We start from the raw sequence: 18,534 nt of genomic DNA on the forward strand, positions 1-18,534 counted from the left end.
CAGGCGAGAGTGTCCTGGGACCTGCTCACACTACCGCTCAGTCAGGGGGGCCTCGGGGCTCCAGATTTAAAGCTTTACTCCCTCTGTGCACAAGTGCAATTTCTACACTTCTGGGCCTTCCCTACTCCCTAACAACCGCATGTGGCGGTGGAACTGGCTGTGGTGGCCCCATTGCCGCTACGTGTGGCGCTATACGGGAAGGTTACATGCCCGTCGAGGGAGGTAGATACTGTAGAGATGATTCGCTGGGCCTGGCGTGAACTTCAGAAAAGAGCGAGACTCTCCTTGCTTTACGCACCGGCCATCCCCCTACGGGGAAACCCGATGCTGCCTTGCTTGACCGCCAGAGGCGACGTTCTCATGATCAGAGGGAAGAGACTGCACACCTTTGCTGATATATATCCTGGCGGTACATTTGTCGAGATGAGCGCGAGCAATGATATACAACCTGATTCTTTTGCGGACGCGTTGTTATACCATTCTCTTAGGGAATCCTGCAAAAAGATGGGGCCCCAATTCCCGGAGGAGCCATGCACTCTGGACGCCCTTCAAAATTTGCTTTCCCGGCCCTCCCCCAAAAAGCTAGTATCGAGACTGTATAACTGCATGCAGGAGCAGGCCCCGCTGACAGTGGCCGCGGCCAAGCAGGCTTGGGATGCAGACCTGGCAGACCCTTTAACAGATGACGCATGGGAATACTGCTGTAAGCAACTCACGGCACTGTCTCCGAACTATCGGCTGCGGCTCATCCATTTCAAGTTTCTGCACCGATATTATCGCACGCCGTCACTGTTACACCGCATGGGCATCCGCGCGGATGCCTCCTGCTGGAAATGTGGAGGGGAAGATGCGTCCTTTCTCCACGTAGCATGGAGCTGCCCTAAACTGAACGCATACTGGTCGGAGGTCTTTACAGCCATTAATCAAATCACACATAGAAATGATACACCGACACCGCTCCTGGGATTGTTGGGCTATGTTAAGGATACTGAACCCTGCGACAGAAAACTGCATGCACTCCTCCTTCTCTATGCCAAGAGACAGATCGCACTGCATTGGGGCAGGAGGGCTCTTCCCTCGTTCGCGGGGTGGATTAGGGATGTGACATATGGCAACGCTCAACTGACGCACTATTGGGAGACAATGCCCACCGCTTCCAGACCTACTGATATCTGGGACCCGTTCATACAATGGGCTAGAGAGCGGGAGGGCTCAGACACCTCGGGGGGGGTCACCTGATGCGGGTGTTTCGGATGATATGGGCTGAATGTGTTAATTATGAGGTTGAGTGATTGCTGCTCGGAGAACCTGCGCTAGTATGGACCTGCCCTGCACTGCCACGCGCCCCGAGCCTGCTGCCCCGCAGTTCCTGCGTATGACACTGGCCTTGTCCCCGCTGACCCTACTTCGGCCTCAGAATTGGGTAGATGACCCCACTCAACATCCTCCCCCTCCCTCCCCCCCTCCCCCTTCCCCCGCCCCCTCCGCCTCCACGTAACAGTGTGGAAGTCTCCGCACCCCCACTCTCACCATGGCCTGCCTTGTGCTCATGGTGATCCGGCATAGGTCCGCGCAGCCCCATGGATGGATGATATGTTGGGTAGTTGTCTTTATGTACTAGCACCGTAGTTTGCTGTTTTCGTTTTCTGTTTGTTAGTGGGATACGTTGTGAGAAAACAGTGCTGTTAGATGTATCCTTTCCACCTGCCGCTGCAGCAGGTTGCTGACCGCTGCTCGTTACGAGGCAGCTTAGTTACTTACTAATTCATCTGCGTGTCTACAACACTGGGAGAAAAGTAAGACCACTTAAGCGCTGAAGTTGCACTGCTCACATTCATTTTTCTACTGTATTGTGTATATCTCTGGGAGTACTAAACCCGGCCAGGCCCTGGCCCCCGACCTATTTTTCTGACTCTTGTGCCCTGTATACCTGATAGCGGCCTGCCTCCGGGTTGTTGGCGTGACGCAGTGTAAATTTTCTGTCTCTTTATTGCAGAATAAATGTCTTACACCAAAAAAAAAAAAAAAAAGAGAAACCTGGCTTCTGAAGGAATCCACCCCAGAAGTGATTCCAACTCTTCTGCCAGGATAGTGCATTCAGTGCAGAGATCGCGAGAAGAAGAAAGGGGGAGGGTTAGCAGTCATATTCAAAGAGTCCTATGCGTGTTGGATTGACCTCAATCCTGTATTCGATTGTGAAAGTTTGTTCTTCACTATTTCACTTTCACTGGCCAATTTATTAACTCTCTGCCAGAAGTAAGCAACAGTAGTAAACTCTTCCAGCAACATCACATTGCTGGGAGACTTCAATCTACACTTCAATGACCAAAATAACATTGAAGCTATAGAATTGTCCCAATACTTATCAGCTGTCCAACTGGAGCAAAAAGTAGTGGGTCCTACACATATCAAAGGCCACACATTCGACCCTGTGTTCACCAACAACAATATGTTATCGGTGGGGACCCCCATCCCCCTCCCTTGGTCGGATCATTAACTGATCCCCATTATCCGAAAAGGTGTAATGCAACGTAACCACATGGAAGTTAGGGTAAGGAAAGACTGGCCCTGGGCAAAATTGTCCATAGAATCATGGGCCAGCACATTGGAAAGTTCCAAACCTATTTTAGACTCCAACATTACTGTTGCAGCAGGAAAACTACTTCTCTGGATTTAATCCATACTGGACAAAGTTATACCGGCCAAAGACATTCCACATAGGGAAAGAGAAGGGATAACACTGTGGCACTTGCCCCAGTTAGGATTACTCAAACAGGCCTGTAAACATAAGGAAAGGAAATGGAGAAAGAACTATGAAGAGAGTAGTAAATTGTATTACAGACTGGCTTTAAAAAACGTATTAAGCAGAAATTAAAAAAGCCCAGGCACTATATTATGAAGCAACAATCTCCTCTGCAGCTAACAATCCCAGAGAAATCTTCTGCATAGCAAAGACCCTTATAAATCTCCCAGCTCCCAAAACCACCATCTCCTCTGATCGCTGCAACAAATTTGCAGACTACTTTCAAGAAAGAATTCAATCTATATATAACAAGGTACCGGCCTCCCCACTGTCTAGTGACCCTCCCGTTCCAACTCTTCCCACGAACCTGGACCTGATCACCAGGCCCTCAGAGGATAGGTGGCACCCCTTGGAGAAATTGCCACTTATTTACCAAGCCCGTTCTTAAACATCTTTGGCCAGATAAAATCAGGTTCACCATGTGAACCGGGTACCCTCCATCAGTTGGACAAGGTTAAAGAGGTGGTACTACCAGCGATATTAGAAGTCCTAAATCTCTCCATTACCAATGCCCAGGTGCCACCCTCCTGGAAATACGCCATGGTGAGAGTGCTTATGAAGAAACCAACTCTAAACCCAGATGTACTGCTTAATTACAGACCGATAACTCTGCTACCCAGGGTCTGTAAGATTCTGGAAAACATATCAACTCCAGCCTCTCAGCCTTCTTAGAATCTCATAATCTCTTACACCATTCTCAGACTGGCTTTCGCCCCCTTTTGGGGAACGAAATCAGCTCTCATCTCCTTAGTAGAGGAATCTAAAATGATTATGGACCAGGGAGGAGCAGTAGCCATCATTCTCCTTGCCCTTAGTGCCGTGTTTGACTCGCTCAATTTTGATATCCTTCTGAACCTGCTTAGAAGTGTAGGAGTCTCAGGGGAAGCTATAGAATGGATCCAATCATACCTCAGTGGTAGAACTTTTCAAGTTTTTTCAGGAGAAGCTACCTCCAGGTGTCAACCTCTTAGGTACTGAGTTCCTCAGGGATCATCCCTGAACCCTACCTTATTCAACTTGCATATGAGGCAACTAGCTGATATTGTTCTTCCATTCTGGATAAAAATTGTCACCTATGTGGATGACACTCAGCTAGTGGTCTCTCTGAAACACCCGCACAATGCCCCCTCTGACTTAGCATCTTGCTTGGAGAAGGTGGCTACATGGATGCAAAACTCCTGCCTCAGGCTTAATGGCGAAAATTCCGAAATCATGTATTTGGGTAACCTACCCAACACTGATTTCCAACTGCAATGGCCAACTTGTCTAGGACAAGCACCCACCCCTAAACCCAAGGTCAAAACCCGGAAGTAAGGCTCGACAAATCACTTAAATTTGATCAGCAAGCTGTGGAAGTGGCTGGTACGTGTTACGGCATCCTCAGAATGTTGAGGACAATTCTTCACCTTCTCCCCAGTGGGGCAAAAAGAACGGTGGTCCAGGCCCTGGTACTCTTGCACCTAGATGATGGGAACGCCTTGTATCTGGGAGCGCCCAAATCAACCATTAGAAAACTCCAAGGGGCCCAGAACTGCGCTGCCAGGATGCTGCTTGGAGTGCCAAGAACTCAATTGGCGAAGCCATGCCTGAAAGCCCTACATTGGCTACTCATTCTGGAAAGAATTCATTTCACATCCCTTTGCATAGCCCACGAAACATTGATGGACAAAGGTCCTACCATTTTTAACTCCCACATCACCTTCTACCATCCCAGGAAAATCCTCCGCTCCGCAGGCATAAGTCTGGCCGTTATCCCCAAAATTCACAGGATACGTTGTGGGGGCAGCTCCTTCTCGTATAGTACTGCCATGATATGGAATACACTTCCTTTGAAGCTACGTTCAGAGACCCACCTTCTCACCTTTCGAAAGCTCCTGAAAAGGCTGGCTATTTCAAAATCTCAGTTAGCTAGCACTGGGATGCCTCAGAGTAGCTATGTGCTCTAGAAATGCTAATTAATAATAATAATAATAATAATAATAATAATAATATTGTAATGCATGATGGACTATTTTGGAGCTGAAAAATCCTTTTAGTCACTACAAATTCAATAATGTATACCATGCATGCACTATATAGAGAAAACAATAGTTTTTGTTTTTTTCTTCTACCACAGTAGGCTTGAGGTAATGGTTTTGTCAGTACTCAAGTGTGGACCTGATCTTCAGATAGCAATGTAATTGTTTTTGTTTTTAAAAAGGCCAGCTTCTTTTTAGAGTAATAACAACACCATTACATCCACCGCCACAATTACCACCAACACTACCAACGACCACTACCCCACTACAGCAATCATTACGAATGCTGTTAACACAGGCACCTTTTCTACCACCATTTCTACCATTGTCATCACCATCACATATCAACACAATTGCCTCCTTCACCACTAGTACCACAATTATCACCACCATTATTACAACGATTACACCACCAACACTACCTTTACCATTCACATCCCTATCCCCACTACTATGACCATTATTATTATCACTGCCACCACAGCCTACATAACTGTGTCTACCATCACCACTTACACCACTACATCACCAAATCTATTACCACTATTACCATTGCCATTAAAACTAGCACCACTACCACTCCTCCCATCATTATCAGTTCTCACTACTGTTACCACCACTATTACCACCATTCCCATTTTCACCACTACCACCACCACCAAACCCAATAGGTCTAGCCTTAAGGAGCTAACACAAGCAAATACAAGTATGATCAAATGTTGTTTCCATGTATTAACTCATTAAAGCCATAACGATCTGTTTTGCCAGTGCTTTTTCCAATGGCTATTGTGTGTTCAGAGTAGCAGGGAAGTGGAGTTTTCATGATGATCTATATTTTGGATGAACTTTTACAAAGTTTAAAGTAAGTACAACTGATCTCAAAATAACTAACTTCGTGTATTTAGATGACATAATTAAACAAGCTGTAAACCTATTTTGTTAATATTTGTTTTCAGAAACAGTACAAAGCTCAGGTGTCAAAAGCTTTGGAATTTCTTGAGAAGAAATTTGAAGAAGGAATTTCCAGTAATTATACCCTGGCAGTTGTTACTTATTCCCTATCATTGGCCAACAGCACCAAGGCACGATCAGCGCTGGATGTACTGCATGGAAGAGCAGAGAGAACTAGTAAGAATTCAATTTGTCAATATTTAGAACTAACAAATGTTTATTTTAGTTGTATTTGCGTATTTGAGCAGACTGGAGCAATTGATTTCGGTAGGAAATCTGGTTGTCCTAAATGTGCTGTTTTTAAAGAACAGGACTTTCGAATCACAGTGCATAACCTTTTAATTTGCTCCAATCAATAAATCGACCACATGGTGCACATGATGCACAGTTATCGATCTACACTGCCTGCCACTTCAGGTGGAAATCATATTCTAGACAGGCCCGCATAAAAACAAAAGCCGCAACACGACTTCACTGCAAAACTGGACAAAGTCTGGAAAGCTTACCATGGCAATGGTAGGAAAAGACTCCTGACCGCACAAAGCGATTTCAAACTGTCTGGGCCAGCTAGTGGTCAGGATTTTCTACTACAGGTTGTGCCATGGGCGGGGTATCCTGTGTTAGGAAATTGTATGATGGCCTGCGCTGCAAAGCTCCTTGGATAGCTATGAATCTCAGGCAGAGAAGGAGAAATGCTGCTTAGTGGAACATTCCCTTGCCAGTATGCCCACCTCTGGGGCTGCTTCACCCCTCTCAGGGCTTGATGTGAGAGTCTCAATCAATTAACTGCCGGACAGGACCCTGCCTAAATACCCAGGGGCGGCAAGGGTCGTTCTCTTTGGGCTAGCAGTGTAAGACCACTAGGCCGTCTTCACATTTGTAAATGACGGGCATTAGCGCCAGACTCTTTTAAGAAGAAGCACATCTGATGTTTACTTCACCATATCATTGTTTACCACATTGGCTAGCAGCCAAATCAACATAGTTGCATTTAACAAATTCATACATGCTTGTTAACTTCGTCACTACCCCCCTCATAAGTTGGGTACACAGTCAGGTGACAAAAGAAGCATCTTCTCTCATACACAAGCGTTTCTTGGCAACACACTAATTTGGGTTGGATGGGATTGGCTGCATGCCCGAGGCTAGATAATGCATAGGGAAAAGTCCTTGCGCGAATCCATCAGATTGGTAAATGGTAATCGGACGGAAAGGAATTAAATACATTTAGATATATGTGAAAAACAAGGACCCCCTGAATAGGGAATATAATTCCTAGGACAGGGAAAATAATGTATGTGCAACAATTCCTAGGCAATTATAATATAATATAATAATAACAGAAGGAGCTAGCTAATTTCACTAGCTCCCTCTGTTATTATTATAATTGCCTAGGAATTGTTGCACATACATTAAATACATTTAGATAATAGATAAGCCACTTAATCCTCACTGAATTCAGGGAGTTGGTCTAAATTAGAATACGTGGCCAGGTATTAATTCGGCATAATATTACCCAAACTTGATCATCTTCAACACGGGACACTGTGCAAGGCTCAGCCGGGTTGTAAAATTGGGGTTTGGAAACTCAGACCATAATACCACACATAAGGCCTGATCTAACTGTTGTCGGGCACACTGCCAGCTGCTGCGGTGGCGGTCGGGTAAACCTCAACAGCAGGCACCTTGACCGCCATATTACAATTAGAAGCCGAACTCAATGCCGACCAAGCTGAAATGCATCTGGGCGTACTGTTTCCCTGCAGCACTGTCTGCAGGAGCAACAGTGTGCAATCATGTAGATGGCATTGGGGCACAAAGAGGTGTCACCATGAACATTCTGGGCAAATCACTTATCACCCTGTGCCTAACAAAAATGAATGTGTCCTCATGTAACGAAACTGGTGCTCATGTAAAGCGCACTGATACCCGATGTCTCGGGTCTAGTTTGCGCTATATAAAACAAAAACAAAAAAAAAGATCAGTGTAGAGGCAGGTTGTAACCCTGACGGCGGTGCCCATGCCAGCACTTGCACCATTGACTGCTGCTTGCTCCACCGCAGCGGGAGCTCAAATCTTGGGGGTGGTGGTGGACTGGAATTGGTCAGATGGTGGTCTCACCACCTGCTTCATAATCAGGCAGTCGAACTGCCAGGTATGTGGGCGGTCAGACCACCAAAAAGCGACAGCGGTCCCAGGAACACCAAAATCTAAATAAGGCCCTTAGTAACCTAATTAATCATGTCCAGGCAGTACCATTCCTATTCAGGTCACTTTTGCACTTGGTACCAACATAGGACATGTCAATAGGAGTAAATGTACAGTCGGCTTCTAAAGGAAATATAAGGGGTTGTTAGCCCTAATTGTTGTAACTAGCACCAGCATGGGGAACACTTTCTCAAAGGCAAGACGCATTTGGGACTCCAAAGGCACACCATATTTCCAGTACTTGTGTAGCTGCACCTAGGGGATTAGGGAGGTGCTGTTTTGGTGATACTTGTTTGTTTGTTTCCTGGCACAGAGTTCAAATACAAAACCAAAGGGGATGATGGACAGAGTGTTGAACATCGCAAGCACTCACCCCCAGTCAACTGATCTGGGTTTAATCCATCATCATTCTTTAGCTCACTCTGCCACCCCATTTCAGACATGGCCATATGCAAATCAGTCTGACCCTGTGCCTCATGGGAACAGTCCAGCCCAAACTGCCAAGCCATGTCTTCCCTGGACCTAAAACAAGCATCCTGGGACCGGTTTCTGGCTAATCAGCCGTCATCAGCCAGGCTAGCTTGAATCCAGTGGCAAAGTGAGCAAGTGAACCACGTCTGGGCATACCCTGCCAACTTAGGGCGAACAAAGCCAAACCAAAGGGGATGAAGGATGAAGTGTTGAGTATAGCAAATCAGTCTGTGTGAGTGCTTGCAATGTTCAGAAGCGTATTGGTAAAATCAAAAGTATGTAAAGAGTGCACTACCACGTTGTTAGAATAGTTGTATAGCTGTGTTGTGCTCCAGGGATCACTTCTGAGCTAGAGTGTACTTCAACATAAATCAAGGTGCATCCCTAAACGAGTAGGGTATGTCCCCCAGGCAACAAACTGTAGTCCTTACTAAGTCCTTACTAAGAAGGTTTCCTTGATAAATCATAAATATAGATATGAAAAAAGTTCTTTGTATTCGATGTTGACATTTTTATTAGAACTGTTACATCACAATTCTGTTGAAGTAATATCCAATTTTCACAATAAAGAATACTTCAAATCCCTTGAAAACCGTCTCTGACGACACGCGCGCGGCATTGGACCTCCCTCTTACAGCGGAGGAATTGGGCGATGCGCTGGGTCAGCTCTACCCCGGGAAAGCTCCTGGGCCGAGTGGCTTCCCCTGCGAGTTTTATAAGAAATTCCACCTCCAATTAGGGTCCCACTACAGGGCCGTGCTGGAAGCGGCGCGGGAGCAGGGGCGATTGCCGGCTGACTGGCGCCACGCTGAAGTGGTGGTGTTTCAGAAACCGGGTAGGCCGCCGGACCGTCATGACTCCTACTGCCCTAACTCTTTGCTTAACATTGAAGCTAAGCTGCTGGCAAAGGCGTTGGCGAACCGCCTTCTCCCCTATGTGGCGGATCTGGTCCACCCAGACCAGGCGGGCTTTATGCCGCACAGGGCAACACGACACAATATTCGGCGGGCACAGACGGCGGTGGACGTGATGGGGGCCACGGGAGAGAGAGAGAGCAGCCCTACTGTTGGCGGATATCGATAGGGCATTTGACTCCGTGAGCTGGACCTACCTGTTTGCGCACCTGCCCCACCTTAACCTGGGACCGTTTTTTATTTCCTATCTCAAGCTTCTATACACCGATATTACGACGTCCGTGCGAGTCTCGGGGGCGGTCTCTGAGAGGTTCCCAATCGGTCGGGGGACCCGCTAGGGTTGCCCGCTGTCTCCGTAACTATTTGCACTGGCTATGGAGCCCCTGGCCTCCTGGGTACGAATCGATGCACAGATGCGGGGCTTTCGGTGGGGCGGGGGACTCACGGACAGGATCGCACTCTATGCGGACGACGTCCTCTTTTTCCTCACGGACTTGGAGAGATCGGGCCCTCGGGTATTGGAAATTATGTGCGTCTTTGGCGAGGTGTCGGGTCTTTATCTTAACCCTCGTAAGTCCACCCTGTGGGTGTTGGGCGACGGGGCGTATGCGGGCTCCTGGGCGTCGGCTTTGCAAGTAACAGTTGGAGGCTTGCTGTATCTTGGCGTGTTCCTGTCTGAGTCTATGACGATCTCTTGGGAGCGTAACGTGCTGCCGGTGTGGGAAAAGGTCCAGTCGGACATTAAAACGTGGTCCCAAATGCCCCTTACCATATATGGCAGGTCCACGATCTTTAAAATGGTTGCACTCCCGCGCCTTCTATATCAGCTGCAGAACCATCCGCACCTGGTCGCACCCCAGTGGTTCCGACAAGTTAATTCCGTGTTGGGACGCTTCTTGTGGGCGGGAGGTGCAGCCAGAGTGGCATTGCGTACCTGCTTTCTGTCCACTTACTGTGGTGGCCTTGCGACGTCCGACGTGCTATCGTACTACCAAGCCTCCCACCTGTTAGTATTGAATGACTGGTGGTACGGAGATAGGGGGGATCCGGCTTATGCTTTAGAGCGCTCATTGATGGGAGCTAACACGTTGTATACGCTCTTGTACTCAGCCAAACTGAGGAGGCGGTTGCCTCGTGCCACGCAAGTGGTTTTCGTGATATGGCGACAGGCGCTGCGCCGCATGGGCTGGTGGGGCAGATTGACGGCGGAGACTCCTCTGTGGAGTAATGGGCAGCTCCCCGCTTTGGCCGTGCTGGCAGGATTTAGTGAATGGGATTCTATAGGGATCTCTTCGCTGGGAGATGTTGTGTCAGGAGCTGAGAGACGAGTTCCATATGCCCAATACCCAATTTTTCAAATACCTGCAGTTCTGCCACGTGCTTGAGCCCAGCTTGGTGGGTCTGGAGTCGCTACCGGAGTTCAGCCCCCTGGAAGCGAAAGTCTTCATGGGGGATCTTGGAGACAAGAAGGTGTCACGAATTTACCAAACCCTAGTCACCCATTGTTCCTCTACTCTAAGCCCATTGAAGGCAGCCTGGGAGGGGGACGTTGGACCCCTGGATGAGGACGACTGGAGAGAGGCCTTGGAGTCCCCGCGTGGGACCGCTATCGCAGTGCATCTCAGGCTGGTCCAATTTAAATATTTGCATAGAGCCTATTACACGAGGGAGCAACTGTGGAAGGCAGGCTTGATTGGATCCCCGGAGTGTTTGCGATGTGGAGCTGAGATGGGTACCCTGTTGCATACTGTATGGTCGTGTGTGGGCCTGACCGGTTTCTGGAGGGGTGTGTGGGGCTGCCTGTCGGAGGTGCTGGGGTGGGATCTTCCCCGTACCCCTAGACTGGGCCTGTTACATGTACTGGAGGGCGTGGGGGGGAATACCTACAAGCGCCATCTTTTATTGTTAGGTCTTATCGTGGCGAAACGAGATCTGGCGCAAGCATGGAAGAGTGATCGTGCCCCCCCGTTGAATGCGTGGAAAGCAGGGATGGACTATTTTATGGGGCTAGAGCGCCCTGTGTTTTAGGCCAGAGGATGCCCCCGGAAACATTACAAAATTTGGAAGCGGTGGGCGGAGTATCGGGGTCTGACTCTGGTACCTCCAATGGAACCTGATGATGGTCTAGATGTGGAAGATGGAGTATAGGCCCGAGGGAACACGAGTTTCCTGGCTGGACGCTAACATTCTTGGTGGCTTATTGGGATCACGTGCACAGGGTTAGGGAGGGATAAGGGGTGGGTAGGTGGGTCATGGGGTGGATGTGGGAGGCGGGGGGGGGTTATGTGGGGGTGTTTCTTTGATTGTTTTTTTTTTTGCATTACTCATATCAATGTTGACATTTGGCAGGCCCTCCTGACTGTGGAGAACTGCATACTCGCCTTACCTGATCAATCAAAATAAAAATTTGTTGTGAAAAAAAAGAATACTTCAAATCCCAGAGTGCATTTGTGTTCTCCATGTAGTTTTCAATCATCCCAATGCATTGCGGCACAAAATGCCTTCATCTGGGGATATTCTGTGAAACAGTAATATAATACAATAAGGGAGGCGCTTATATACACAAGGAAACCTGCTTAGTAAGGACAACAGTTTGTTGCCTGGGGGACATACCTTACTCGTATAGGGATGCACCTTGATTTATGCTTGAGTTTGAGTTTGAGTTTAAAACATTTATAGAGCGCACGTTCACCTGGCGGTTTCATGGCGCTGAAGTGTACCGGGCCCAGAGAACAAGAAGTCAGGAGAGAGGCAGAGCAGAGCAATTATAGTGGAAAGGCTTTTGCAAAAAGAAAAGTTTTTAGCGCCTTTCGGAAATAAGAATATTGAGTAGAAGATCTGAGGTGGGCGGGAAGAGAGTTCCAGAAAACGGGGGCAAGTGTGGAAAATTTCGTGCCCCCCCATTTTTTGCGCTTAAAGCGGGGGACTGTCAACAGATATTGGGAGGATGAGCGCAACTCCCTGACAGGGGCATAAACTTTGATTTCCGAAGAAATTAAGGTAGGGGCTGCACCAGCCCTTGCCTGAAAAGTAATGCAGGCCATCTTGAACTGAGCTCGTTCTCGGATAGGAAGCCAGTGCAAGGACTTAAGAAGAGGAGTGACGTGGTGGGATTTGGCCAAATTGTAAACCAGGCGAGCGGCCTGGTTTTGGACCAACTGTAATCGCCGCAGACTGTAAGCGGGCATGCCACAGTAAAGTGCATTACCATAATCGAGGCGAGATATTACCTTCGCCAGGACTATAAGTTTTAAAGCGGAAATTGAGAAGAAGCAGTAGACTTTGAGAATAGTGCGCAGTGAAAGGAAGGAGAAGGACACCACTAGGCTGACCTGGGAGTGCAAGGTAAGTTGGTCGTTCAGCTTAATCCCAAGGGTTTTCACAGAAGAGGATGGAGACGGGGAGGGACCCAGGGAAGGGGGCCAGAAGAGAGAGGTCCAGGGACTGGAGCAACCACCTGTCAGAACCAGCTCAGTTTTGTCTGGGTTTAACTTCAGGTGGTTGTAGTTCATTCAGTCCTGGATAAAAATCATAACGGTCTGGAACTTAAGCATGGAGTCAGGGGATGGGGACAGATTAAAAATAAGCTGAAGGTCATCCGCATAATTGTAGACGGAGACCTCCATTTGCTGAAGGGCAAAAATAAGAGGGGAAATATACAAATTAAATAAAAGAGGGGAGAGGGAAGAGCCCTGAGGAACCCCGCATTGTACCTTCCGGAAGTCTGCCGAAAAGTCGTCCAGGCGCACTGCCTAGGTGCGGTCCCTCAGGAAGGAGGACAGCCAGACCAAGGCCGAACCTCCAACCCCCGCCGCCCTGACACGGGAAAGTAGGATGGAATAGTCAACCGTGTCAAAGGCGGCGGAAAGGTCAAGGAGGACCAGGGCCTGGGGATGGTTAGTGTCCATACCCTCCCTGAGGTTGTCAAGGACCGATAACACCACGGACTCCGTAGAGTGTGCGGGGCGAAAACCAGCCTGACGGGGGGCTAAAACGCCGTTCTCCTCCACAAAGGTACTGAGCGCTCTGGTCACGTGGCGCTCAAGTACCTTCCCCAGAAAAGGCAACAAGGAAATGGGGCGGTAGTTGGCAGGAGCGGAGGGATCTGCGCCAGGTTTTTTAAGGATGGGGACAATGATGGCCGATTTAAGAGATTGAGTAACAGTGCCCTGAGCTAGTGAGCTGTTAAGAAAATTTAGAGGGGGCTGCACACATACTGAGTAAATGTGCTTAAGAATGTGGGCAGGGCAGATGCCTAACGGGGAGCCTGATTTAACCGTAGGAAGGAGGGAAAGAAAAGACTCTTCCGTCAAGAGGGGGAACGAATCAAGACGTGCCCCGACTGACGGACACTGGGGATCAACAAAAGAAAGAGGGGGGGAAGGGATATTGGCTTTAATGTTGGAGATTTTGTCCAGAAAGTAAGTGTTGAGGGAGTCACATAGGTCCTGGGAAGGGGAAGGTTTTAGGGTAACTCTGTCAGAAAAGGCGAGATTATGTACAATAGAGAAAATTTCTCTAGGCTGGTTTTCGGCCGCCTCGATTTTTGAGGAGAAATAAGCAGTCTTTGTAGCCAAGATAGATTTTTTTATACTGGGTGAGAAGGATGACATATTGGATTTTATGGTTAGGGCAGTAATCTCGCCTCCAAGCCCGCTCCGCATGGCGCACAGTTAGTTTGGTGGCCTTCAATTCCTCATTGAACCAACGGTTCGCGTTGTTCACACGCTTGGAGGACACCCGTCTAAGGGGAGCGACCGAGTCGCAGCCTGTTCGAAGCCAGGAATTAATAGAATCAGCTTGTGCGGAGGACGACAGACCGTGGAGATTGGGACTAGATGCAGAAAGTGTGGCGGACAGAGAAGCCACATCCACCCTGTTCCAAGAGCGCGCCCAGATATTTTTAAGATGGGGGGCTTGGTGGCTGGACTGAGGTGAAGGGAAAAGGAAAGCAAGAAGTGATCAGACCATGTGCAGGGGGAAATGGACAAAGAAGCTACTGGACAATTAAGGGACCAAACCTGATCAAGGGTGTGACCCTGAATGTGAGTAGGGGAGTTAACATGGGAATCGAAATTGAGGGAACGAAGAGTGTCCGAGAATTCTTTAGAAGTCGAGCATTCCGCGGGGTCTGAAGGCCAAAAATTAAAATCTCCTAATACCAAGATAGAAGAGTTGTTGACCGCTAGAGTGGCCAGCAATTCTTGGAAATCAGGGAGAAAGTTTTGAGAGGGTTGAGGGGGTCGGTACATAAGCAAGCAAGTGAGCGGGACTTTAAAAGACGATGAGCGGACAACTAAAAGGTCTGACGATCCTATAGAAGAGAAAGTTAGAGGCAGGAAGGAAAAGTCTGTACGGGCAATCAAAGCAACGCCGCCACCAGACTTGCCGGAGGGTCGGTCGGCGCGCAGAGCATAATATGAGGCAGGAAGGGCAGCCAAGAGGGAAGGCAGGGAGTTGTCACAAAACCAGGTCTCCGTAAGAAATAGGAGATCCGGCTTGTGCGAGTCCAATAAAACAAAGAGTTCGTGACAGTGCTTTACTGCTGACCTGGTATTGAGATAGTAAATAGAGAGGGCAGCCAGCGAGGGAGAGACAGGGACATCGCGAGACGGAGCAGGGGAGGGAGAAGGAGAGGGGGGAATGAACGGGAAGTAGGGGAGTGGGCAAGAAGCTGTCAATCCCATTCTACCAATGTGCAAAATCGTGGAGTCGGCTAAAGGCCACGGACCTTGGAGGTTGCAGAGCTGCACAGAGGAATATTGTACAATCTGGGCATGGTGGGGCACCCCTAGGCCCGACCGGCCGCGGACGGGCGCAGACGGGCTTACCTTTGGCGCGCCCGCTGCGCTCGTCCGCTGCGCGTACGAGGATTGCGCATTTTTGTAGGGTGTATGGGGCGTGGTCTTCCGAAAGTGGGCGTGGCCAGTGATCTCGTGGGCAATGGCGGCGAGAGTGTTTGAGTCCCGCAGCAGCGCTAAGATCCGCTGCGCGGGGGAAGCAAACCGAAGGAATTCTGGGGTCAAGAGCTCAAGTGCAAATAAACAAAGGTGAGTGTGCACAGGTTAAAATACAGTTACAGTTCTTTAAAATAAGTTGTCACGAGCGTAATCTCCCGGCTTCCGCCTCAGGAGCAAAGTACATCTACCACGCGCTAGGAATCAGCGCGACTTATGTAGGCGCCAGGACCAGGGGGCGTGGTCTTCCGAAAGTGGGCGTGGCCAGTGATCTCGTGGGCAATGGCGGCGAGAGTGTTTGAGTCCCGCAGCAGCGCTAAGATCCGCTGCGCGGGGGAAGCAAACCGAAGGAATTCTGGGGTCAAGAGCTCAAGTGCAAATAAACAAAGGTGAGTGTGTACAGGTTAAAATACAGTTACAGTTCTTTAAAATAAGTTGTCACAAGCGTAATCTCCCGGCTTCCGCCTCAGGAGCACAGTACATCTACAATGTTCAATGTTCAACACTCTGTCCATCATCCCCTTTGGTTTTACAGAGTTCAAATAGTAATACAATTATTTGGAAAAATTATGCATTTCCATATTTTAGAAACAAACAGGTACATTTGGGCACACATTTTATTCCACGTTCCAACCACTCCCCTTCAGAGTTTTGCACTGTGCTGCACACGATTGGATGGTGGGAATCAGCACTGCGACTTAGCCCCAACAAATTGCGTTTTTATTATTCAGTCAATTTGGACATATAAAGGATAAGCTTGCAATTTCAGCTCTGCATACCCCTGGTTTTGTGTAAGGGTATTACCCCTGTTGGAACACTACACAGCTCTTTCTAGATATAAACCATATCTCTTCAAATGGCCATGTTTTGGGGGTGGGATTTACCGATTCTTGCAATGCACTGGTGCTATCTGGCACACAAACCTACTCTGCACCCACTTAACACTTGGCTGCAAAGGCAACGACTACAGGACTGCCAATGGGTCCCTTGGTAGGGTGAGTATGTGATAGAAATGGGGATCTCTAGTTGGCATTGGTATGCACCCTGTCCTAGTAGGGACCCTTCCTTCTAGTCAGGGTAAGGGAGTTACACACCCAAGATAACCCTTTGCGTACCCCCTTGGTGGCTTGGCACGAGCCGTCAGGCCTATCTCAGAGGCAATGTGCAAAGCATTTGTACATAACACACACAGTAACACAATGAAAACACTACAAATGGACACCACACCAGTTTAGAAAATATTAACCAATCCTTACCTAAACCAAACGACCAAATGACAAAAATCCAACATACATAAGCAAAGCAATCACTTTTGAAAGGTTTAAGCAATTCTGTCCATAGAACTTTATGGATAGGTTGATTTTATCTTAAAATACCTTTAATGTAGCACAATCCAAGACTAAAATCAGCCACAAAGGAGGGAAACTTCAAAAAACAAAAGCAATGCATTGGTTCTTGAGTCCCAGGGGAATGGAGGCGTCAGTTCTACTGCACACAGGAGAAGTGATGCATTGATTCCTTACCGCAAGGAGAAGTGATGTGCCAATTTCCAGAGGTAGCTTCTTACTGTGGGGGATGCAGTTGAAACTTGGTGTAAAGGTGCGATGCGTGAGAAAATTGGGGTTTTGCGGGTCGATGCAATGACAAAAGAGGCGCAAGGTCAATTTCCACAGACCCAGACAGGTAATGAGTCGATTCCTTCAGCCGCACAGCAGGGCCTGCGTCGAAGTCAGAGCGTGAGTCTCGGACGTCACAGGCTCAGTGCTCTGGAGTCGAACTGCGGCGGTTCCTCCAGCCGTGAACAGGCGTCGTGTTGATTTTCCAGCTGCATTCGAGGTGATGCGTTGGTTTTTCAAATTCACAGCAAGCTGGCAGTGGGGAAAACGGTGCTGGAAGGCTGATGCATGGATGAGGAGGCTACTTAGGCCAGCTTAGGCCACATCATCACTGTCTGCTCCTGATTCGCCCGTAAGGTAACCCAGTACTGTACTAAATACACCTTCAATCCAACTTTTCCCAAACTTAACTGCTGTGGTCTCAGTCATTCATGTGTGGACTTTTCCTTTGCATTAATTTTTTCAGTGTAATTTAGTGAGTATGTGCACCTGGTTATGGGATATCTGTGCTATGGATATTGAGGGTGTGGAAGGTGGGACTTGGTAAAAGGGAAGTAGGAAAGTTGTTAAGCAACGGCAGCCCACACACTTCCCTAGGTGGCCCTTCTTGGCAGAGAGAATGCTTTCCTGCTGCAACAAAGAAAGGATAAAGATGCAGCTCTGCACCATTTTTTTGATATTTTGCAAGTTTTGCACTTCACAAAGCTTGTAAAGTATAATAATATATTGAGTTGTATGACATCAGGGGTAAGCGCCCACGTCATGTGTGCACCTTCTTGGACTTGTGAGCCCAGACATAAGAAGCCAGACCTAAGGCACCAACCAAACCTATCATCATTGAAAAAAAGAAAATCAGCCTCCTCATGAAGGCCTTCCCTCCTGACATAGAATTCCCAAGGAGCACTTCTCACTCTGAAAGTGATAGAGGCCCCTTCAAGTATATTCCACCCTTCTTAGCCCGCCACTGAAGATTTACTATGGAGCTTTATTCCCACTCAGATCAACACACCTTGGCACATTGGAAGAAGTCCTGTAATATGGACAGAGTAGGAACTGGTGCTACGAAGAAGCCACATGTTGCAAGCCTGTCCTATGCAGAAAATGAAATTAATCAGTAAATAGTGTCAAAGAACTTCTAAACATGCAAAGATTTGTGTTGGTTTTTGAATATAGGATAGTAGTGAACATAGAGAAGCCTTAAAGTCATGTATGATGAATACATAGAGCAGCATTAAATTATGCAGGTTTTGAGATTCCCCTGACTAATGCTATAAGTGACCTATTGATTTCTGGTTTCACCTTGGCCTGTGACCAGTGCCAGGAATACTGAGATAGGAAAATGGAGTGTATTTCGGAGACTGACCCATTGCATAATGTTCAACTTATAAAGGATTGGTAGTAGGAGTTAAGAGTGCCCTTGTGTGAGAAATTGGGTTGTTTTTTTAAAATTTTTTTTTTTTTGGTTAAAAACTTTTATTGAGCAATCACATAAAATTACATAGATGGGCCCACAACCACACGGGCTGGCCGCTAAGTCGCATAGTACGACACATGAAATAAACAGTCATTTCCTAGGTCAGGCCAGATCGTAGAACG

General features: G+C 48.0%; 1 protein-coding gene across 1 annotated transcript in view; it reads left to right on the forward strand.

The window, feature by feature from the left end:
• The window catches only part of LOC144762793 (CD109 antigen-like), a 1,211,849-nt gene that overhangs the window by 828,312 nt on the left and 365,003 nt on the right, over positions 1 to 18,534 (forward strand). Inside the window, exon 26 of the mRNA XM_078648063.1 lies at positions 5,778 to 5,949. Coding sequence (XP_078504189.1) covers positions 5,778 to 5,949 — 172 coding nt within the window. The remainder of the gene's footprint in view (positions 1 to 5,777; positions 5,950 to 18,534) is intronic.

This window comes from Lissotriton helveticus, chromosome 6 (genome assembly GCF_964261635.1).
Source record: "Lissotriton helveticus chromosome 6, aLisHel1.1, whole genome shotgun sequence".
Lineage (NCBI taxonomy): Eukaryota > Metazoa > Chordata > Amphibia > Caudata > Salamandridae > Lissotriton > Lissotriton helveticus.